Source organism: Amphiura filiformis, unplaced genomic scaffold (assembly GCF_039555335.1).
Source record: "Amphiura filiformis unplaced genomic scaffold, Afil_fr2py scaffold_92, whole genome shotgun sequence".
Lineage (NCBI taxonomy): Eukaryota > Metazoa > Echinodermata > Ophiuroidea > Amphilepidida > Amphiuridae > Amphiura > Amphiura filiformis.
Genome location: NW_027305556.1, coordinates 137,618 through 162,325, shown reverse-complemented (window position 1 = coordinate 162,325; position 24,708 = coordinate 137,618). Strand labels below are relative to the sequence as shown.

The 24,708-nt window shown below is 36.8% G+C and overlaps 1 protein-coding gene across 2 annotated transcripts in view; it reads left to right on the top strand.

Moving 5' to 3' along the window:
• Positions 1 to 24,708, top strand: part of LOC140144880 (multiple inositol polyphosphate phosphatase 1-like) — a 91,089-nt gene that overhangs the window by 43,094 nt on the left and 23,287 nt on the right. Inside the window, exons 2-4 of one of the 2 annotated variants that reach the window (XM_072166683.1) lie at positions 12,063 to 12,917; positions 13,506 to 13,734; positions 15,783 to 16,868. In XM_072166683.1, coding sequence (XP_072022784.1) covers positions 12,065 to 12,917; positions 13,506 to 13,734; positions 15,783 to 16,233 — 1,533 coding nt within the window. In that variant the 5' untranslated portion in view covers positions 12,063 to 12,064 and the 3' untranslated portion in view covers positions 16,234 to 16,868. Of the gene's footprint in view, positions 1 to 12,062; positions 12,918 to 13,505; positions 13,735 to 15,782; positions 16,869 to 24,708 lie in introns of those variants that run through there. The other variant, XM_072166684.1, reaches the window with a different exon arrangement.

Genomic DNA, 24,708 nt, shown 5'->3' with positions numbered 1-24,708 from the left:
GGTGTAGAACTAACCTTCAGTCCTCTACCCTGATGAGGATTCAATGCACAACTGAATGAAATGGTATAAGCTTCAGATAATGTTGGTATGTGTGCATCAAACGTAGAAAAATATGGGTTCTTGATTGCGTTGAATGTTGTGTCGAAGAATGGAATTAGTCTACCATTGTAATTCAGGATGTAGTACTTGTAGCTCAGATGTTACACATGTCTGTATACGATGGCAGATTGTAAACAAACCAAGAAATAGCAAAAAGTACAAACTTGGAGGGGTAGCTTCAGAAGTCATTTTAATAAGCTAATGTTGAGTTGGCAGCCCAGCTGCAGCTTTAAGAAGTTTGGTGGTAATCTTAGTTCAATGAGGAACAGAATTCAGCAGTCATGTAAGCTTAAAAATGTTCAAGGTTGCGGAATTTTGATACCTTGATTCAGTTGAGTCTTGGAACTTATCGCAGAAATCCAGATTTCACAGATGACAAGAAGGTACACTATTATAAGATGATAAAAATAGCTACACACCACTAGATGATAAAAATTAATGGAAAATATGGTAAAAAACACCAAAAAAGTTGGAGTGAGTCAGAAGCATGTCTCACAGTACAGAACCCAATCGGTTGACTTTAGCTAGTTATTTAGCTAAAAACAGGAAGTGACCCCTTAATGACATTTGACCCCAAAATAAAAATACCATGCATACATCAGGTAACACTTATTCATGTATGATGGTTACATCATTCTGGTTTGTTTACATTTTGAGATAAAAATTTTTAAAATTTTTTTGATAATTTTGGTTTTTGACAGGAAGTAACCCCTTAATGACCTTTGACCCCAGAACTGTAGGCATCCTAAAGACCCTGGCTAGTAGCGATGCATAATGGCGACTCTCTGCTATGTAATTTGTAAAGACAGTGATTTTTTGAATATTTTTTACAAATTCTTCAGACTTTTAACGGAAGTGACCCCTTAATGACCTTTGATTCCAATTTTGTGGTATAACTTTTAGACACTGGCTATAGATGATGCATGTGTGCAAGTGCCGTCACGGTGCTATGTAATATGTGGAAGGAGTAGCATTTTTAGTGAAAATCACGGTTTTGGCCACTGACCGGAAGTGGATGACATTTGATCGGAAGTTGATCATGTGACATCTGTGGCACCACCCAATAGTCCTAGTGACCAACTATGATCAACATGGCTGAAAGCATGTGGCTACGATGGCTGATTTAATGATGTTGACAGAAAGAAGAAGAAGAAGAAGAAGAAGAACTAGATCTGGTTACAGATCTGGACCTAGCCGGGGCCGGAAATGCCAGTCTAAACTTAAAGTTTGACCTTTGACCGGCTATTATGGACATCTCAAACCATTAATGGTGCATCACTGTAGCATGTAAGGGGCTTTATCCGCCTTCCATAGGCTGAGATACAGCTACTTTTCCGCAATTTTAAACATTTTTTTACAAATTTGACGTTTTGACCTCCTTAATGACCTTTGACCCCAATATAAAAAAAACCTTATATACACCGAGAAAATGCATTGTTACAGTTTAAATAAAAAAAATCTACTATGCTTAGTTATGGAGATAAAAATTCTTGAAGTTATTTAGCTTAAAACCGGAAATGACGTCTAAATGACCTTTGACCAAAAAAATAAAAATACCGTGCATACATCGGGTAACACTAATGCATATATGAAGTTTATGTTACTCTAGTCTGGTTACGTTTTGAGATAAAAAAAAATTAACATATTTGTTTTTTTTTGGTTTTTGACCGGAAACGACCCCTTAATGACCTTTGACCCCAAAACTGTAGACGCCCCAAAGACCCTGGTTGGTAGCAATGCATGTGTGCTAATGACAACACTCTGCTATACAATTTGTAAAAACAGTGATTTTTTGAATATTTTTAGCTTTCAGACCGGAAATGACCCCCTTAATGACCTTTGACCCAAATTATGTGAATAATTTATAGGCACTAAATATAGCCGATGCATATGTGTAAGAGACATCATCGTACTATGTAATTTGTGGCAGAAGAAGCATTTTGAAGATATTTGGTTTTATACCGGAAATGACCCCTTAATGACCTTTGACCCCAAATTTGTGAACATTTTATAGACACTGGATATAGCCGATGCATATGTGCAAGTGACGTCATTGTAGGATGTAACATGTAGGAGAAGAAGCATTTTGAAATTTGTTGCCAGAAGAAAGAAGCAGAAAGAAGAAGAAGAAAGAAGAAAGATCCGATAGCATCACAAGACCTAGCCGGTGTCCTGGCTAGGTAAGAAGAAGAAGAAGAAGAAGAAGAAGAAGAAGAAGAAGAAAGAAGAACGCGGAAAAAAGAATGCACAGCGCCGATGGCGGCTGTGCAAGAAGAAAGAAGAAGAAGAAGAAGAACGCGGTAAAAAGAATGCACAGCGCCGATGGCGGCTGTGCAAAGAAGATTCTGTAAGAAATAAGACACAGCCGTAGTCAACGGCTGTGTAATCAACAAGATTATAGATTATAATTTTTTTCATATTTAGTGACCACAAAAAATAAGCATTACACTGTCTGCAGATAAAGGACCAGATTTCTGTTGAATTGACCTATTGTTCTTGCGGATTTTAAATACAAGGGTAACTAGACTTAGATGTGGTCTAAGACCACGAACATAGCCGTGTTGTGACCCCTAATGACCTTTGACCCCAAAATATAGAAAGATTCGAGCCAGGTATACCAACTTGGTGTGGGGAACAAAGACAAAGACAAGATAAAAACTAATGCAGTATGCAAACCAGAATGGTGTACATGCACTGTTACGTCTGCATTATAAATATATGAAAACGCCCATAGACATTGGCTAATGTCAATGCATGGGTGCACGTGGCACCACTTTGCTATGTTACTTGTTGCAGAAGGGGCATTTGAAGGTTTTTCGTCTCAGACCGGAAGTGACCCCTTAATGACCTTTGACCCCAAATAAAAAATACCACATATGAATTGGGTAACCACAATTCATGTGTGAACATACCGTTACTGTTCTATGTTTTTTCTTTATAGCAATGCATGTATGCAAGTGCTGTGTAATTCATTCAAAAACTTGGGACTAACAGTATGGTTCTAACTGTATGTATTGGTAAGCGATAATCGCACTTATTTCTAGTATTAGATTTATGGTTTGCTTGATGTTTTGTGAAAATACCATCAAAAGACTGTGGAAGCATATCTTGTTTGTAATTATACATAAAAATTCCTGTTTCTTTCTTATACATGTCAAAAATATTTAAGGTTTTATAAATATTTATCAAACAGAGGTTTGGAATGGGATAAGTATGGACTATTTAATATTACCCGTAAGGCCCGTTTTGAATTTTGAAAACTTGAAATAGATTCCTTGTTAGCATTGCCCAAAGGGAGCAAACCATAATTTAGTACTAATTAATGAACAGTATAATTGATACATCGAATGCTCTGGTAGAAAATATTTAACTTTGTTGAGAACACCAATGTTTCTAGCACACAATTTACGTAACTTATTAATTTGATTCTTCCATCCAAAATTTCCATCAATCGTGATACCTAAAAAATTGGCTTCTTTATTGCGAGTAAGTGTGCAACCATCAAGGGGAACAGCATATCTACCATTTATATTTTTAGTTTGAAAACGTGTACCCAAGAACATTAAGTTCGTCTTTTTCAGAGATAGTTTAGTTGCCTTGAACCAGTTGCATACTTGTACTTCATTTAGTTCATTATTTATCGTAGTACATAGAGTAGCAATATCTTTATAAGAACAGATAACAGTTGTATCATCAGCAAATAATATAGTTTTGAGAATCTTAGACGTGTAACAGATGTCATTCATATGATAAATAGAAGTGGCCCAAGGATTGATCCTTGGGGTACACCACACTTGATATTTTCTGTCTGTGATGATACCCTGTTATACAAAACGTATTGTTTTCTGTTAGTGTTAGAAAGATACTTTCTAAACAAATCTTGGGAAATACCTCTGAATCCGTGATGATACAATTTACTTAACAATCTATTATGATCAATGGTATCACAGGCATTGGATAAGTCCATAAAATACCTATGGTGTACATTCCATTATCAATAGTCCTGCTGATATCATTTACAAAATCTAATGCTGCAATGTATGTGGAATGTATGTCGATTGAAAAACCGAGTTTATAAACTTGAAAAATTCAGTTTTCAATCCTCAGTGTGTCTGTGACTCTGTCATTAGTTGGTTTTAACCATGAAATTAATGAACGGGTATCAGCAAAGTGAAATGCATTCCGGGCGGACAACATTAACAATAGCTTCGTTTTGTATCGCATACGCATGAAGAATGCTGCAGGAAGTAACGGGGAGAACTGCAACACTGTCAGTGCCAGCGACAAGGGGGGTGGGGTGGGTAAGAGATTATCCCCGGGCCCGGGGTCCTAGGGGGCCCGTAAAAAGTAAAGAAAACATACTTTACAATGGGCCCGTAAAAGCAAAGAAAAGGAACCTCAGGGGCCGGTAAAAAAGTAAAGAAAAGATGCCTTGTAAGTAAGCCATCTCTTCTTTGCTTTTTTTTTTTTGCTTTTTTTTTTGCGGGTACATAAAGGTAACTTTTCTTTGCTTATTACGCTTTTTAACATGCTCTCTAAGGACTCTTTTTTCCTTTTTTACGGCCCATTTTGGTATCTTCGGTATTCTTTGCCTTTAACCGGTCCATTATAAGGTATGTTTCTTTGCTCTTTTACGGCCCATAAAAAGCAAACAAAGGTAGCAGGCCCGTAAAAAACAAAGAAAAGATACGTACATTAAAAATAGCCTTTGACACACACTTTCTAATAAATAGGCCTATTTCACTTGAATTATATTACGTTACTTTCTGCCTTTGCCACAACGATCATCCATTATAATGAAGACTTCGAGACATCACACAGTGTCATCGCCCCGATATCTTCATGGCAGAAAATGCCATGGTAGGTTGAATCCACAGTCACGCATGGCCATTGTGTTCCCACCTGTTTAATAGTTTTTAAATGCATAGTGGGCTGAAGGACATCCGACTAAGGCTAATGACATTAGCCTGTGACTGACCTCTGTACGGTCAGCGAGCATACATTCGCCATTGTCTGTCATCTGCTTATAGACTGCCTCTTCGATAGTCTCCTACACAGCCAGTTTGTGTCAGTCGGTCTGACACTCGTCGATCCTGTATGTTCGTGATAGCCACATACAGTCTGGCCCGAGACTACCTCCACGAGGGTCTACGCTGCGCTGTTTAAAATCTTGAATTTTGGTCACCTTTTCAGCTCAAGACGCTAGCTACTTTCTCAAAGCGCAAACTAACGACTATCATATCTGTTCAAAATATATATTCAAGTGCAAGGAACCACATCTGGTTTCTTTATACGAAATCATTTACGGGAGATATTCATCATTTTCCACTCCGGTATCCAAAGATTTATCGTCTGAATATCAATCGTGCATAGCACATTTACGTGTATCGATCCCGTGCATGCCGTGTATTCATTTCAGTGTCTCTGGTTGTATAATGTAATTATTAACCGGGCGATGTCAGTGTGCATCAGTGAAATGCAGCTTAATAGTGGGAACACAAATTGCAAATCTTCGCGCGCATTGTGCCCGTCAATGTTCATCATTTGATCATTTAGCTTAACTTGGCAATTTTTCCACGCTTCGAATAAGTTCAAACATGGGAGCAAAAGTCTCTACGTTCGAATCGCAAAATAAAAAATAGAAGACTATACTCTCTCTCTCTCTCTTTCTTTCTTCATTTATAGGGTTAATATAATGCATCCCCATTGCACAACATTGTAAAATTCTGTAAGGGGTTATAGGACCTTTATATCACCTATACAAATCTAGCATAGCAAGTTGCCACACACATGTCCTAATCTGTTAAACCATACAGCTGCATACAGCTACAGCTGCACTGAATTGAAACCCACGTAACTTTAAAAGTATTAGGAGTAGAACCCCAGTGTTTTTTATCGTATTTCTTATTTTTCTCTCTTTCATTTGACACCACTCGGAGGGTTTAGCTTCGTGGCATTTTGAGATATGCCTATTTAAGACCAAATGGTAAGTCAGTTTAAGCTAGTAAGTAAGCTAGTCAGTAAGCTAGTAACATACACTAATATAGGGTGTCCCGCTATGCGGTCCACCAAAAAACTGAGTTTATCGATAAACTAAGTTTATCAATATTGAAAAACTAGGTTTTCCAAAAGTGAAAAGCTGAGTTTTTCGATAAACTAAGTTTAACACTTGAAAAACTAAGTTTTTCTAGAACGCCAGTTTATCGATAGACCCTCCCTCGGGTCCATGGAGAACGACTGGTAATGTAGATTACATAGCATTAAAAATCAACCCAATACATGGACCCTACCAGTCTGTAGGCAATTTGACTTCCAGCTCCCAGTACTTTGTGGGAATTCACTTTTACGGATTTGGAGTCACGCAATCTTTCTATATGCCACGTCCATGTTTTCACTACATTAACGTTTGTGTAAGCGACTAAAACAACGATATTGTATCCGACCAATCAACGCAGCTTGGCAGCGCGGGGATATTTGAAAAGGCTTCCCTAGCTAAATAATGTGCAAACATTTGCAAACCGCACGCGATAATATACGCAATATGGACAATAGGCCTAAGTCCGAGTCGAGTGGTTGCCTTTTATTATTGCGCGTACCATGGGTCTATCAGACGCGTGCCACTTGAGCTCAATACCTCTCAGTTGTTGACAAGTGTCCCATCCGATCTTGCGTCACATCCCGCGGCATAGCTTTGTGCTACCATATTTGAATTGAAACTGGGGCGGGGCTTTCGTAATTGACATCGGAATCACCGTGCTTCGTTGAACGATTATTTGGAAGGGAAATCTCTAACAGATTGGACCAGTCAAGGAATCAGCGCTCAATGGACTTTCGCGTTCACTTATAATACGAGTATATTTTTATATTGCAGCATGGTTGACTGTGGTGGGTGTAATTAGTGGCGTCGATTTGTGGATGAAGAGGAATGGGTTTTTGGCATTGAAGAAAATAAGGGGAGGGGGTTACAGGACTTTGGCATTTATTTTCATAGGGCATTATGTAATTATTTATCGTTACATTATCCAGAGATGGAACCGAACCGAGACTGGGGGCCAGTCTAGTTTATCGATCGAAACGTGCGAGAAACGATATTGTTCCATGGCCTGTAAAACCCCTGGGCTAGGATGTTGATCTCTGAGTAGGCTTTCCTAACTTCATGAACTTATTACGGATCTCCGGCATCAGTTAGCTCAGTAAGCTGGCCTCTTTGCTCCAGTGATGGCCGACCTTCATTTGTCTGTTTCAAGAATGATACTGGCAGGTGTTTCAGTCACAAGGCTATACAAATAGCCTGATTAATCTATCCTTCCCACGAATTAACTTTTCCTTTCATTCGTATCATTCACACATGCATGACACTTTGAATTTGAATTAGCCCGCGCTCGTGCTCCGAGGGGAAATTTCCAACGATCAATGCGGTGACAAATCGGGGTATAGGAAGGTGGTGGCCGCATTGCATTCTCTAAATTCAGTAAATTGTCATCGTCAACCGTGTAATTGAATGGGATTATTTTGACATTTTAAAACGCTTGAAATATCACAAACAAATAGGCCGATGTTGATAAATAATATATATACAAGCTAAAACCGTTGGGGTTCGATAATGAACCCCACAAAACTAACCGACTATATTGGAAAATGCCATACGGCCGGGCGGTTTCACAAGTTGCCGGCTCGAACATGTCATCCGCCGCCTGGGTATAGGTTTGACGTCTGATGACTTTGTCCGCATAATGTGCTGAAAATGTGAATTATTTTTTAGAACCTTGACAATTTTCCTAAAATAGTGCTTATCAGGACTTTATAGGTGTATGACTTCAATATTGACAAAGAGTAAACACAGGATAGTCCCACCATGGAAGAAATGGTCCCACTGTTAGTGCATGCAGTGGTTGTCTCGGTCCCAGCGGGTTTGTGTTCCTCTGTCATTAAACAAACCGTCTGATGACAACCCCGAAATGACGATCGTTGATTGGTTAATGCATTTCCAAATAAAACTGTTTTCAATTGGCTATAGGACGTGACTTGTGTAAGTGACACTAAACATCATTATGCCCTCCACTTTGTAGATACCGCGAACGAAAAATGTACGCTAGCTTTAGCAACCACTGAGGCGCCGATCGTCTTATATCGCCTTTCATGTACGTGACAAGCGCGTACTCACGTACATTGTGTGGATTTATGTAACCGCATAGATGTCCATCAACTGCTGCATGCGCTGAATCCCAGCGTTGATTGACAGCAAAATTTAACGCCAGTATTTGGGAGTTAATGTTCAGCCAATCAGAAAAGACATACTATGGGGTTGACGGAGGAGCACAAATCGGCTGGGACCGAGACTAATGCAGTCCACTTGGTGTTGTAGCGCATGCTCTGTACTATTGATCTGTCCATGTGTTTACTCAGGGAATTTATTATGATATCGGGAATTGCCTGTCACACATGATCGCTCACAGTGACGTAGGCAATCGGTCGGACCTCATCTGGCCAAAACATATTGAATAATTGACCCAGGTCAGCATACGGCCATATCCTTCCCGACATGCTTAGAAGCCAAGTCCGTAGAAGATATTATTCTTGTGATCTACACACTATGTACACATATACATTTAGCCACATTTTATTATACGATAAATACGAATTTATTAAACATGGTAACAAATATTCTCTAGCAAATCGGTTATACGATGGAACTGGTAGGCATATTATAAGTTCGGGATATTAAATATCTTCCTGACCAGCCAGATCTACGCATGGTCAAACTGACGAGGATCGACGAGTGTCAAACCGACGCAAACTGGCTTAGTCTCCACATCAACCAGTTTGGTTCCGCCCCCTCCACAGGAAGCGTAACCAAACTGGCTGCGTAGGAGACTAAAACTGGTTGTGTAGGAGACTAGGTCGGACCTCATCTCTCCACATCGATTGTGACCTTTAGTCCCCGACATTGCCCTTATGAACTCACATCCTCCTGGTTTACTGCAGAACTTATTTTTTGCATTTTATGTCGTTCAAATAAAGGTTTCAGGAAAGAGAGAGGTAAAGACATTATTGAGGTTACAAGTTCAAGCTTTGGGGTAGATGTTGCACGTTGCTGTTACGAAAATGACGTCACTTCCTACTGAAACGTATTACAACATGGTGAAAACCTTGCCCTCGTAATCATAATAGAAATAGGGAAAAGACTGATTGTTTTTGTTCAGGTAAAACCTCCCTTTCTCTTAGAATTTTAACAGTACCATAGTTACGAAATAATACGCTGTCAGCAGTGATTGGCAATGTAACAATATTGTGCAGCTGCTTTTGACCAATAGCTATCGATGATATTTGCATTATCAAATGAAATGCATACCAAGTATGTCCCTAATTTCCTTATAACTGGTTGCTGGGACACTAATTTCTGATGACCCCTGGCACGCAGGTGTGCGAGGACACAAGGGCCCCTGTACTCATAGTCTGTAGACTCTAAGAACTAGTTATAATAGTCCGGGGGATGTGCAAAACTAGAAAATTTAGTCCACCGGACCATAATTTCTAGGAATATAAGTCCTGCCAGTAGGGATAAGTGTCCGCGGGTGGTTCTTTAAAGTATTGAAAACTTCTAAAAACAACCAACAGCTAAAGAACCTATTTTTCTACAAGGAATATTTAAAGTAACAAATGTTGTTAACCAAAAACTATAGTTTTTGGTAGAACCTTCTACTTAAAGAACCGTCAAAGAACCCGCCAATAAAGAGCATTTGTATAGCAATAAAAAAGGATTTAGAACTAAGTAGGGTAAACTCTGCTAATCATTTTGAATACGAAGAATGTCTTTCTGATATCAAATAATTTTCATTTTTTGAAATTCACGATATAATACAAATTTTATGACAAATTATTAAAACGACCTAATTTTTTTGGTGTTTTGGGGAAAAAATCCATATCTTCAATACGAAAGGTCAAAATTTTCAATTGATCGTCGGCTTTTCATCCCACCTACATACACTTAAGTATAAATCATCAGATTTATAAAGTTTACCTCGAGTAATGTTAAATATCAAAAATATCAATTTTTATTCATTTGCAATAAAATGTGTATTACTTTGCGAATTTCAAAACAAAAATTGATATCAGAAGGACATTCTTCGTATTCAGAATGCAATTCGATATCTCTGATGTGCTCTAATGTCCCACAATAAATACTGTCCAAACGTTCATACCCCATCCCTTAAGTAAATCTAGTCATCCAGACACAGTGACATCGCCCCGATATCTCCATTGCAGAAATCGCCATGGTAGGTTGAATCCACAGCCACGCATGACCATTTTGTTCCGACCTATTTAATACATACTGCAGTTACTGTCCGTTTTCCTATACACAATACACAGTGCTCTTACCATTGACGGGTAACCTCTACAAATAGTATAGAAAATTGCCTAGTTAACGTCGCCGTGTGTAAAATAACCGGCCAATATCATAAAGTACTCTTCTGAAAATATAGTTTTGTAACATGTCCTAACTTGTTAGCGAATTCAGATGTTTGGAAATATTCGCACTTTGGTGTTTTAGTGTATGTTATAGGTAATAAGACATTGCCTAGTTAACGTCGCTGTGTGAAAAATAACCGGACAATATTAAAAATACTCTTCTTAAATTCTAGAAAATATAGTTTTGTAACATGTCCTAAATTTTTAGCTAATTTAGGTGTTTGGAAATATTCACACTTTGGTGTTTTAGGAAGGATATGTAAACGACAGATAACACCAAAAAATATGAAGAAATTATTTCCAAACCGTGTTAAGTCTGCAAACCATTATGCTTCTCATTTTCAAGAACGTTGGTTAACAATAAGCACACTATTGTCTCATTTCGTAAACAAAAGCGGGCACAATATTGTTACCTTTGCGTTCGCTTTATAATCGTTCACCCAACTGAAACTATAATTCCAGCTCATTGCTCATTGCACAGGTAAAACAGAAACATGTGTCGTGTAGATTTAACCAGAGAAGATCTGATTTAATCAGTTGAGCTGTTTTCAATGAGTGTTATCTTGGTTTAATAACTTTCAATAGGGTTTAAGTCCTGCAAAGGTCGTGATGAATTCTACTGTAGACATGACTGCATCATGAGTTTTGAGATGCATAATGGGCCGAGGGCCATCCGACTAAGGCTATTGACAATAGCCTGGTGACTGATCTCTGTACGGTCAGTGAGCATGGTATACGCCATGAGGTCATCTGCTTTTAGACTGCCTCCACGAGTGGCCTACGCTGCGCTATAGTTCGGCACATATAAAATAAAAAAAATTGTAAGTTTTTGAGCTCAATACGCACGGTTCTTTCTCAATACACAAGCTAACGACTATCATATCCATTCAACACATATATTCAAGTGTAAGCATAAAAAATATGGCTTCTTTAGAATAAAAAAAATACGGGAGATATTCATCATTTTCTAACCCGGTATCCAAAGATTTATCGTCTGAATATCAAATCGTGCATAGCACATTCACGTGTATCGATCCCGGGTATTCATTTTAGTGTCTCTGCTGTACAATGTAAATATTAACCAGGCGATGTCGGTGTGCCAGACATACCTGTTTTTTAGAGCAACCAACGTTGCGACCGTAACCTACGGTCTTTAGCTGGGTTGTGATACGACCTTAGTCACTTCCGGTCAGCTGGATCCCGGGGCTGGAACAGAAGATGACGTCATCCGGCGAGGAAGGTCCCTGATAACACCATCGCCATCTTATGGTCCAGCTGACCTGAAGTGATCAAGGTCGTATCACAACTTTTTGAAACCAAACCTTCCTGCGATTAAAATCCATGTAATGCAATTTAATACTACCGTGACATCTGAGTATGGAACTGCAAGCAATAAGAGACATTCGTTGTTACATGTAAATGTAAAGTCCAGTATTTGTTTAATTATATTCTTTAATTAACAATAATGTTTGATAAATTGTATTCTGTTACAGAGATGGCGAGCGAAATCTACAGCCTTAGCATGGCTTTTTTCGCTGTAGTTGTGGTCCTCACCATGCAGACGGCTTCCACAAACAGTGAGAAAATGACAGCATACAAACCCAAATATTCTACCAAAACTGGTTACGATTTAGCTTTTGACTCAAATAACATCTTAAGGAGACACTTGCCATGGAAGGAGCTTTTTAACCAAACCGTTTCTGACCTACAAACGTGTACTCCTGCAGGCATATATGCTGTTTACCGCCACGGTTCACGGTATCCAAACATGAAAGATATAGGAAACTTCAGTTTACTTCTGAAAAGAGTTAAAGAGAATCGTGTGAATCCCGAATATGATGTTTTGCAAAATGGAAAAGAAATGCCTATGGAACTGCAAACAATGCTATCAAATTCAGGGGAAAAAGAATTAAAGGATCTTGGTCTGCGATTAACGAATAGATTTGCGGAACTGTTTCCAAGTGGGTTTCAACTCAGTGAATTTGCCTTTCAGAGTACACACGTTTCAAGAGTAACAAACAGTACTTTATCATTTATTAAGGGTCTTATTAATGATGATAACATTTCTGCAACTGTCTCAAGTGCACAAACCGGGGTACAAACAGAGAGCAAGTTGATTGTTTCTCGCCAGTTATCGATATCTAAAGAAAGTGTTAATGTTACTCTATATAACAAATCTGCTGACAATCTACTGAGATTTTTTGATGTATTTGAAGAATGTCTTAATCAAACAAATGAGGAGGAGAAGAAGTTTCTTGAAAAAAGCGATGAGGTAGGCGCCATGCAACATCGACTGATTGAGAAACTTAGTGTTCCTGGATCAAAGGAAAAGTTCAATCTGTCAAGAGGTACACAAACATTTTAATGACTTTTAAAACTAGGAAACTATATATTTTTGATATAATGACATTAACATTACATCATTTCCGTTTTTCAAGATAATCAAAACTAGTTATTGAATCACATGAAATATTGAAATAGCATCTAGTTTACAATCGGCGTCTTTTCTAGACACATATCGTTGTACCATTACCATTGCCATTAGGGAACCTATCTGAAATATTTTCAAACTGTAACCTGTAAGAGTTTGGAACCAATTTTCAATGTGGCGGATCATTCGTTTTTTAATACGAAATAATATTACATTAACACGTCGTTTTAAAGACTTACGCGATCTCTTTATTTTTTTATATTATTTTTTTAAAGAAATCATGGAGACCTCTACGCGTGCTATAAAGTTTGTCACAGAAATCTTTTACAAATGTACACTGACTCTGATTGTAGATGTTTTCATGTTACGATTTGTCATAGAATACATAAAGGAATCTGACCGTCTGAGATAATGTAAAAAACACACTTACCGGGTTTAAAGTACAAAATTCACATTAATTTTGACTAATTACGTATTCATCTTCATTATCTTTGTATCCATACAGATGATGCAGTAAATATAGCAAAGCTGTGTGGTTATGAACTTGCTCTCTTTAACTACTCCCATTGGTGTACTCTTCTGTCAGATGAGGACCTGTCTGTGTTTGAATATAAACTAGACCTGAAGCATTACTGGAACAGATCTTATGGTCATCCGGTTAACTATTGCGTGGGATGCAATCTGGTGCAAGATATCATTAACTACTTTGATCAAGTCACGAGCAATCGAATTGAGTGAGTACTCCGCGAAGAAATATTTTTTCAAAGCAAAAGCGCGGTTGGCTTGGCGTTAGTTTACTCTTACTTTATTGTGTTGGCATCCACAAAATCCACAATTAATACCGAATGCATTTAAATTGCCTTAAGGTACTTTCCCAGCAAATACAAAACGTTTTTTAAACGTTTTAAACAGGTAATATTTTGGGTTTTGGTAAAAACGTTTTAATAACATTAAATGTCGGGCCATATAAAATTCATGAAAACGTTTTAAAACGTTATGAATGAAAATGTTTTTGTAAAAATGTTTTTTGCTAACATTTTTGCCAAATATTTTGTCAAACACTTAGGCCTAAATAACAATATGTTAGACTTTTTACAGCAAGTTATCAAAAAATGTTTTTGAATGTTATGAAAACGTCTTATACTCTTTATATAACCCGTCATTTAAACGTTTTCTGGCAACCTTTTCTAATCTTTTGCGTCTGATATCAAACACTTTTTGTGTTTACCTTTAACCCTCCTCTTACCATGGAAATAGTAGATGAGAAGGAATCACAACTAACCATCATCAAAGTTCCAAACACATTGCCGACATGTACATTGACGTTTCTATACACGTCAACCACTATAGTTATATATCATAATGGTCATCGGTGACGTAACATTTCTATGACATGACATTTTCAATTCTAAAGCTGCAGTCAAGCGACCAATGCTTATGGACTAAATGCGGCCTTGTGAGCAGGAAAGGGCGGGAAATATGAATGCATTATGGGACAGATGGGATAACATAGCCAAAAATAATGCCTTGTGGGAAGGATGTATTACTAAAATCGGAAGTAGAAAGTCATATATTTGAAACATTTAGGGGCAAATTTACCTATGTTGGCGGTCTGGGGCACATGTGAAGGCAATTTGATAGAATTGATTTTCCGTTTGTCTTATGATAGAATCTGTTCCCATTTTTCGGAAACAATCGGAACGTTAAAAGTGCGCTTCATCAACTAAGGTCACAACAACCGGTTCAAAATTTGTTTGTGCGCAAAGATTTATCGCTATGAATTTCCAGTTATGCTACCAAATCACGCTGATGGCGGCAATATGAGTGTCCTCAAAAGGGAATTTGTTGAGTCCTCTTCCTTTGTAATGAAGAATAGATAAGCGGGATTAGTCACAGGCGATCGATTTCGTTGTGATTCCTTCTCATCTACTATTTCCATGCTCTTACCAAGCCATTTTTGTAACATCGTTTACAAAGGGGGTGGATACCACCCCCTCTAGAGTTGTTTTATTAAGCACCCGGTACTTATGATTTTGGTCCCAATCAATAGCTATGGTCTTTCTCTTTCCATTGAAATCAAATTACCAACATGCCTAGTCACAGTGACGTCATAACTTCCACGAGGCATCAAAACTTGCCAAAATCCAAAATCACATGTTTTCCTATGGGATTTTTTGTTGTTGAAAGTTGGATTTTCACCCGATTATTCAATTATTAGAATAATCAAAGAGTTTTAGGCCCACCCTGATAAGAAATAGGTCAAATACACAAAAAGGTCAACAAAGTACTGTACAAAGTCTATTAGTCAACCACCCCTCCCTCCTACATCTCGTAATATTTTCGCTTAAATGACCGGAAAGGATGAACTTACAACTACCTAGACAGTGGCGTAGCTAGGGCTTGTGGCGCCCAGGGCTAAAGATACATAATGACGCCCCCCCCCCCGAATCTTGAAACAATTGAGCGGAAAATGTGCACATTTATAGGGCCTACCACTAATTAATTATTAAGTATTAATTGATTATAATGAAGTTGAATATCGGTCTTAAATTGATCTTTCAAATAATTTTGTGCTAATTTTGACTTTCGTCGCTTGGAGATGCTGAGTTGGTAAATTCGGCGCCCCCGGGCACGTACCCCCACCTGCCCTCTCGTCGCTACGCCACTGTACCTAGACTCACATGACGGTAACCCTTTTTTGGTAAGAGTAACGTTAAGCAATTTTTGCTAGTGTCAAAGATCACGAGGTTTTACTTCTACCGTTTAATTGTTATCTTTTTAGCGCACGGAAAGGAGTCTTCAAGTTTGCACATGCAGAAACCATAATACCTCTGGAGAGCCTTCTTAACCTGTACAAAGACACAAAACCTCTCACAGCATCGACTTATCAGGAAAATCAAAATCGTCAGTTTCGAACCAGCTGGATGGCGCCATTTGCGGCTAACGTTGCCTTCGTGCTATTCGAATGCCCCAGTAATGGTGATTTGCCGGTTAATAAAGTTGAAGTCCTTATAAACGAGTTGCCAGTTCAGTTACCGTTTTGCCAAGGTGGTTTGAGTTGTGAATTAAGGGATTTTGCAAAGCACGTCAAAACATTAATAGAAACATGTAATGTTAACAATACTTGTAAAGAGAATTGTAGTTCAGAAAGTTGCGTGTCTTTTGAGTGCAACGCGTGGACTACATTTTGTTTAACAGTAGTTAGTATCATCATAAGTGTATGGATTCCCTAGAAAAAGGCGTAAATACACGGGGAGTAGAGGATTTATGCCCTTATAACCACCCTTCCCCGATGTTTTGCATATGGTCATGACAAAATACCTTATATTTGATTAAATTGACGTGTGAGGGTATCTTTGTGAATTTTGTCCCCCAAGTATTCACCAAATAATTGCACAAATTTAAGTTCAAAGTGCAAAACATTTATATCTTCTCAGGGGGTATCCCCCTCAGATCCCCCCTCCGTGAGTAAGGGACCAAATACGATGCATCGTAAAAATGTTATTAAATGGTGTTTATCATCCCCAATGTCAACGATAAATTTACACCACTGTACCCAGATGATTTACTTTGATATGCGTAGAGTTCATTCGCCTTTCTCAAAAGTAGTGCATTGGACCATGGACCCATCATAACAGGTGTTGTGACGATAATTCATTCGATAATTGAATATTGATCCTTGTGCCTTAAGGTTAAATACAATTGACTTTCAAGGCTTGAATCCAGAGGGGCGTAAGTTAATAATGGAAACAGCCATGCAGAAAAGAATGAACTCACGCGTACAATAGTGTATCAATCTGAACTAGGCACGGACAAACCGCGGCTCGTGAGTCATCCTATATGTTGGGATAGGGAGGGGGCGACCATGATAGGACTATATGGGCTGATGGGGGGGGGGGGGCTGATTGGGGGTGATTGTGGGCAGCCGTTTCCGGCAATTTTCTGGGCAATTTTCCTTTGGATTTTCTAAATTTTCAATTTTTAAAATTATCCTGGATGATATCTGTCGCAATGCTTCTATAGGCTATAACAGGCCTATAGTAGGCCTATGCATACCCTGATTATATGCAATATACACAACAATAACTACAACAATAATAACAAAACCTACAACCAATATTTTGTTAATCTAATTTGTAAAAATATATTCATAGGCCGCGCCTATTTTATAGACTAGTATAGGCCTAAAAATTGCTGAATTATATTATGAAAAAAACCCGGGCAAAAACAATCAATCGCTGCAGTCAGAAAGAAAGAAACGAACAAGAAAAACGAAAAAAAGTGAGAGAAAAATAAACTAAATGGAATGGATCACATAGGGACTCGAACACGTACCAACATTTTCCAGCTCAAAACTATAGTATTATATAGTAGAGCGTAAGTCCACTGGGGCACATGACAATGATTGATCTCAAACTGATACTTATGGAACAGTGCATACCAGGCTCTTATGATAAACAAGCTTGTTACCGCTGTCAATGTCGGAGGTATCGATGGCGAAAAACCTCGTTTTTTGCAAAAGTAGCTTACATTTGGAGTGAAATTCAAATGGTAAAGTAAGAGACAGACATTTGAGAAATAATGTAGGCAGTTAGAAATCAAAATTAACGTTCCACAATCCAGATATCGATAATGTAACAAAACAGTGTTTTGTGGTACAAGCTTCTCGAAAAGTGTTCCCAAAAACGGGCTAATAAAATTTAATCGGTACTGTATCTTGTTCTTCCCCATGGCAACATTATTTCTTTGGTCGATTTGCAGTACAATAAAAAAAAAAGAGAAAATAATCACTCGGCGTGGTTTTATACGGAGCGAACATTTGAAAAAAACTGCAAGGAACGCGTTTTTGATCTTTTGAACATGGTGCGTAAAAATGGGCACGGTGAAATTGGCTCGAGATTAGAGATTAGAGATTAGACATTCGTTATTACGTTGAATATTACACTTTCAATCGTTTTTCTGCATCGATCAAGGGTACTGGAGTCATTTGAGACCGTTATTTGGGCGAATTTCGACCTAAAACCCACTTTTATGCATCGGTCAAGTGTTCTCGAGTATTTTTACACCATTTTTGGACATTCAAAAATTTTAGCCAAAAATTTCAAAATTTTTGAACTTCGTTAGTTGGGCTAATTTCGACGTAATAATCACTTTTATGTATCGATCAAGTGTTCCGGAGTATTTTGACACTATTTTTGGACATTCACAAATTTTTGCCAAAAATTTCAAAATGTTTCAACTTTGTTATTTGGGCGAATTTCGACCTAATAACCACTTTTATGTATCGACCAAGTGTTCCGGATCATTTTGACACTATTTTTAGACATTCAAAATTTTAGCCAAAAATTTTAAAATTTTTGAACTTCGTTATTTTTGATAAATTTCGACCTAAAACCCACTTTTATGTATCGGTCAAGTGTCCTCGAGTATTTTTACACCATTTTTGGACAATCAAAATTTGAGCCAAAAATGTCCACATTTTTGAACTTCGTTATTTGGGCGAATTTTGACCTGAAACCCACTTTTATGCATCGGTCAAGTGTTCTCGAGTATTTTGACCCCATTTTTGGACATTCAAAAATTTAAGCCAAAAATTTCAAAATTTTTGAACTTCGTTATTTGGGCTAATTTCGACCTAATACTCACTTTTATGCAACGGTCAAGTGTTCTCGAGTATTTTACACCATTTTTGGACATTAAAAATTCAAAATTTTGAACTTCGTTATTTAGGCGAATTTCGACCTAATAATCACTTTTATGCATCGGTCAATACAAGTGTTCTCGAGTATTTTTACACCATTTTTGGACATTCAAAAATTTTAGCCAAAATTTTTTAACTTCGTTATTTGGGCTAATTTCGACCTAATAATCACTTTTATGCATCGGTCAAGTGTTGTCGAGTATTTTTACACCATTTTTGGACATTCAAAAATTTTAGCCAAAAATTTCAAAATGTTTGAACTTCGTTATTTAGGCGAATTTCGACCTAATAACCACTTTTATGTATCGGGCAAGTGTTCTTGAGTATTTTTACACCATTTTTGGACATTCAAAAATGTTGGCCAAAAATGTCAAAATTTTTGAACTTCGTTATTTTTGATAAATTTCGACCTAAAACCACTTTTATGTATCGGTCGAGTGTTCTCGAATATTTTTACACCATTTTTGGACATTCAAAAATTTTGGCCAAAAATTTCAAAATTTTTGAACTTCGTTATTTAGGCGAATTTCGAACTAATAACCACTTTTATGTATCGGGCAAGTGTTCTCGAGTATTTTTACACCATTTTTGGACATTCAAAAATGTTGGCCAAAAATTTCGAACATTTTTGAACTTCGTTATTTTTGATAAGTTACGAGCTAAAACCCACTTTTATGTATCGATCAAGTGTGCTCGAGTATTTTTACACCATTTTTGAACATTCACAAATTTTAGCCAAAAATTTCAAAATGTTTCAACTTCGTTATTTGGGCAAATTTCGACCTAATAACCACTTTTATGTATCGATCAAGTGTTCCGGATCATTTTGACACTATTTTTGGACATTCAAAATTTTGGCCAAAAATTTCAAAATTTTTGAACTTCGTTATTTTTGATAAATTTCGACCTAAAACCCACTTTTATGTATCGGTCAAGTGTCCTCGAGTATTTTTACACCATTTTTGGACAATCAAAATTTTAGCCAAAAATTTCCACTTTTTTGAACTTCGTTATGTGGGCGAATTTTGTACCTGAAACCCACTTTTATGCATCGGTCAAGTGTTCTCGAGTATTTTTACACCATTTTTGGACATTCAAAAATTTTAGCCAAAAATTTTGGCTCAAAAATGCATTTTTAGACATTCGAGATTAGAAATTAGACATTCGTTATTCCGCATTATGTTGATCTAAAAACCACTTTTCTACACAGATCACGTGTCCAGGAGTAATATGACACCATTTTGACCTTCCCGAAAATAGTTGACCCAAAAAATTGCATTTTTAGACATTCGTGATTAGAAATTAGACATTCGTGATTTTCGAAAAGTGTCATATAAAAACTACTTTTCTACACCGATCAAGGGCCATGGAGTCATCTGACACCACTTTTGACATCAAAAAATTTTGACCCAAAAATTGTATTTTAGACATTCGAGATTAGAAATTAGACATCCGTTATTCCGCAGAATTTCGATCTAAAATCCACTTTTTTACACCGATCACGTATCATGGAGTCATTTGACATCATTTTAAGACATTTTTGCACTTTAGACATTCGAAACATTTTGACCAAAAAATCTCAATTTTTAGACATTCGTTATTTCGCAGAATTTCGACATATAACCACTTTTCTACACAGATCACGTGTCCAGGAGTAATATGACACCATTTTTGACCTTCCCGAAAATAGTTGACCCAAAAAATTGCATTTTTAGACATTCGTGATTAGAAATTAGACATTCGTGATTTTCTAAAAGTGTCATATAAAAACTACTTTTCTACACCGATCAAGGGCCATGGAGTCATCTGACACCACTTTTTGACATCAAAAAAATTTTGACCCAAAAAATTGTATTTTTAGACATTCGAGATTAGAAATTAGACATCCGTTATTCCGCAGAATTTCGATCTAAAATCCACTTTTTTACACCGATCACGTATCATGGAGTCATTTGACATCATTTTAAGACATGTTTGCACTTTAGACATTCGAAACATTTTGACCAAAAATCTCAATTTTAGACATTCGTTATTTCGCAGAATTTCGACATATAACCACTTTTCTACACAGATCACGTGTCCAGGAGTAATATGACACCATTTTGATCTTCCGAAAATATTTGACCCAAAAATTGCATTTTAGACATTCGAGAATGGAAATTAGACATTCGTGATTTTCGAAAAGTGTCTTATAAAAACTACTTTTCTACACCGATCAAGGGCCATGGAGTCATCTCACACCACTTTTTGACATTCGTTATTCCGCAGAATTTCGATCTAAAATCCACTTTTTTACACCGATCACGTGTCATGGAGTCATTTGACATCATTTTAAGACATTCGACACCACTTAAAGGTGAACCTCATTGAAAATAAAGTTATATATCAATGGAAAGCTTATGATGTCAGGAAGCAGAAAAGAATATTTTTATTTGCATAGCGTACCAGGCTAGACATAATCTCCATGCTAAGATTGGATATTGGCACCCCCCCTAAATTACAAAACGAAATCGTTCAAATTGGGCGCTTTCGTTGATGACGTCAGGCCAGGGACACACAGTTACTTCCGGGTTTGATTGTAAACACAATGTCCGTGTATTACTGTGGCATGCATCGGGCCAATGCACGAATTCAGTCATTGTCAACTTACTTTACATGAAAATATCTTCAATAAAATAAGAATAACATGAAGGAAATATCATGATCAAATTAAGAATGAAGTTCCTGAATAAAGTGTGTGGATTTAAAAATGGGAAAAGTGCTGGCCGGGGTGATTTGGGATAGGCCAAGCCATCCACGATATGCATAGGGAATATTACAGTAAAGTACGAAGAGCGAAGATTCGCCGAAGAACCGGAATGAAAACAGATTACAAAAAAATAACTGCTAGTGCTACCAGTTCAGATCGTCACACCAAGTTGAGATGAATTTATCACAATGAGAAAATGAAGGAATAGAATAAGGTACATGTACAGGATTGGTAGAAAAGTGGTTTTTAGCTCGAAATTCTGCGAAATCACGAATGTCTAATTTCTAATTTTGAATGTCTAAAAATGCAATTTTTGGGTCAAAAATTTGTTGATGTCAAAAAGTGGTGTCAGATGACTCCATGGCACTCGATCGATGAGGAAAAGTGGTTTTTATATGGCAATTTTCGGAAATCACGAATGTCTAATTTCTACTCTCGAATGTCTAAAAATGCAAATTTTGGGTCAAAATGTTCGGGAAGGTCAAAATGGTGTCATATTACTCCAGGACACGTGATCTGTGTAGAAAAGCGGTTTTAGGTCGATATTCTGCGAAATAACGAATGTCAAAAAATTGAGATCTTTTGGTCAAAATTTTTCGAATGTCTAAAGTGGTGTCCAATGTCTGAAAATGATGTCAAATGACTCCATGACAAAATGGTGTCAAATATATGTAGAAGACTTGAAGTATACATAAGAGTTGTTTTAGGTCGAAATTTGGCCAGATAACGAAGATACAAAAATTTGAATATTTTGGCCAACATTTTCGGATGTCCAATCATGGTGTCAAATATATGTAGAAGACTTGAAGTATACATAAGAGTTGTTTTTAGGTCGAAATTTGACCAGATAACGAAGATACAAAATTTTGGGTATTTTGGCCAAAATTTTCGGATGTCCAAAAATGGTGTCAAAAGACTTAAGAAGACTTTAAGTATACATACCAATCGTTTTTAGGTCAAAATGTGGTTAGATAACGAAGATACAAAATTTTGACATTTTTGGCCACATTTTTTCGGATGTCCAAAAATGGTGTCATATTACTCCAGGACACGTGATCTGTGTAGAAAAGCGGTTTTAGGTCGATATTCTGCGAAATAACGAATGTCAAAAAATTGAGATCTTTTGGTAGATAACGAAGATACAAAATTTTGACATTTTTGGCCACATTTTTTCGGATGTCCAAAAATGGTGTCAGAAGATTGTAGAAGACTTAAACTATACATTTCAGAGTTTGATTTTAGGTCGAAATTTGGCCAAATAACGAAGATCCAAAATTTTGTATATTTTGGCAAAAGTTTTTGGATGTCCAAAAATAGTGTCAAAAATTGTAGAAGACTTGAACTATACATAAGTTGTTTTTAGGTCGAAATTTGGCCAGAAAACGAAGATATAAAATTTTGAAATATTTGGCCAAATTTTTTGAATGCTCCAAAATGGTGTCAAAAGACTTAAGAAGACTTAAACTATACATAACAGTTGATTTTAGGTCGAAATTTGGCCAGATAAGGAAGATACACAATTTTGAGTATTTTGGCCAAAATTTTCGGATGTCCCAAAATGGTGTTAAACGACTTACGAAGACCTGAACTATACATTACAGTTGTTTTTAGGTCGAAATTTGGCCAGATAACGAATATACCAAATTTTTGAGTAATTTGGCCAAAATTTTCGGATGTCCAAAATGGTGTCAAAAGACTTACGAAGACCTGAACTATACATAAGAGTTGTTTTAGGTCGAAATTTGGTCGATAACGAAGATGCAAAATTTTGACATTTTTGGCCAAATTTTCGGATGTCCAAAAATGGTGTCAAAAGATTGTAGAAGACTTAAACTACACACAAGAGTTTGATTTTAGGTCGAAATTTGGCCAAATAACGAAGATACAAAATTTTGTATATTTTGGCCAAAATTTTCGGATGTCCAAAATGGTGTCAAAAGACTTACGAAGACCTGAACTATACATAACAGTTGTTTTTAGGTCGAAATTTGGCCAGATAACGACGATGCAAAATTTTGAGTATTTTGGTCAACATTTTTGGATGTGCAAAAATGGTGTCAAAAGACTTATGAAGACCTGAAATACATAAGAGTTGTTTTAGGTCGAAATTTGGTCAGATAACGAAGATGCAAAATGTTGACATTTTTGGCCAAATTTTTCCTATGTCCAAAAATGGTGTCAAAAGATTGTAGAAGACTTAAACTACACACAAGAGTTTGATTTTAGGTCGAAATTTGGCCAAATAACGAAGATACAAAATTTTGTATATTTTGGCCAAAATTTTCGGATGTCCAAAAATAGTGTCAAAAATTGTAAAATACTTGAACTAATACATGACAGTTGTTTTTAGGTCGAAATTTGGCCAGATAACGAAGATACAACATTTTGGGTATTTTGGCCAAAATTTTCGAATGTTCAAAAATGGTGTCAAAAGACTTAAGAAGACTTTAAGTATACATACCAATCGTTTTTAGGTCAAAATGTGGTCAGATAACGAAGATACAAAATTTTGACATTTTTGGCCAAATTTTCGGATGTCCAAAATGGTGTCAAAAGATTGTAGAAGACTTAAACTATACACAAGAGTTTGATTTTAGGTCGAAATTTGGCCAAATAACGAAGATCTTAAATTTTGAATATTTTGGCAAAAATTTTCCAATGTCCAAAAAATAGTGTCAAAAAACTGTAGAAGACTTGAACTATACATATAAGTTGTTTGTAGGACGAAATTCACAAAAATAAGGAATTTCAAAAATTTTATATTTAACGTATAGAATTATTCAATTGCGAATGTCTAATCTCTAATCTCTAATCTCGAGCCAACTTCACCTCGCTTAAAAATGATTTAAACGAAGGATTTTCAAACGGATTCTAAAAATGTGTATAAACACACAAAAACAATGTAAAGATACATCCATGCACCAACATTTAACTCACTGCGATATTTGATTGCTGAGAAAACGCGGTTTTAGAGAACAACTTTATACGTCTTTTATGCGTTTTTTATACGTTTCTCTGTGTAACCTTAAGCCATGATAACCATTGATCAAGTGAACATTTTTATATCCGTGCATCAATTGCACTGATTGAAGCGATGTTTTGTTTGTGCTTTGATAATGACTTCACTCCTTGTTAACCCTGCAACCGATACAGACGTGCCTAGGATTGGCTCATGGTGTTTAGTTAGATTGGTCAACATGATGGCGATTATATTCTTATCATGTCTTGCACGTGAATCATATTCAATTATACTTATTA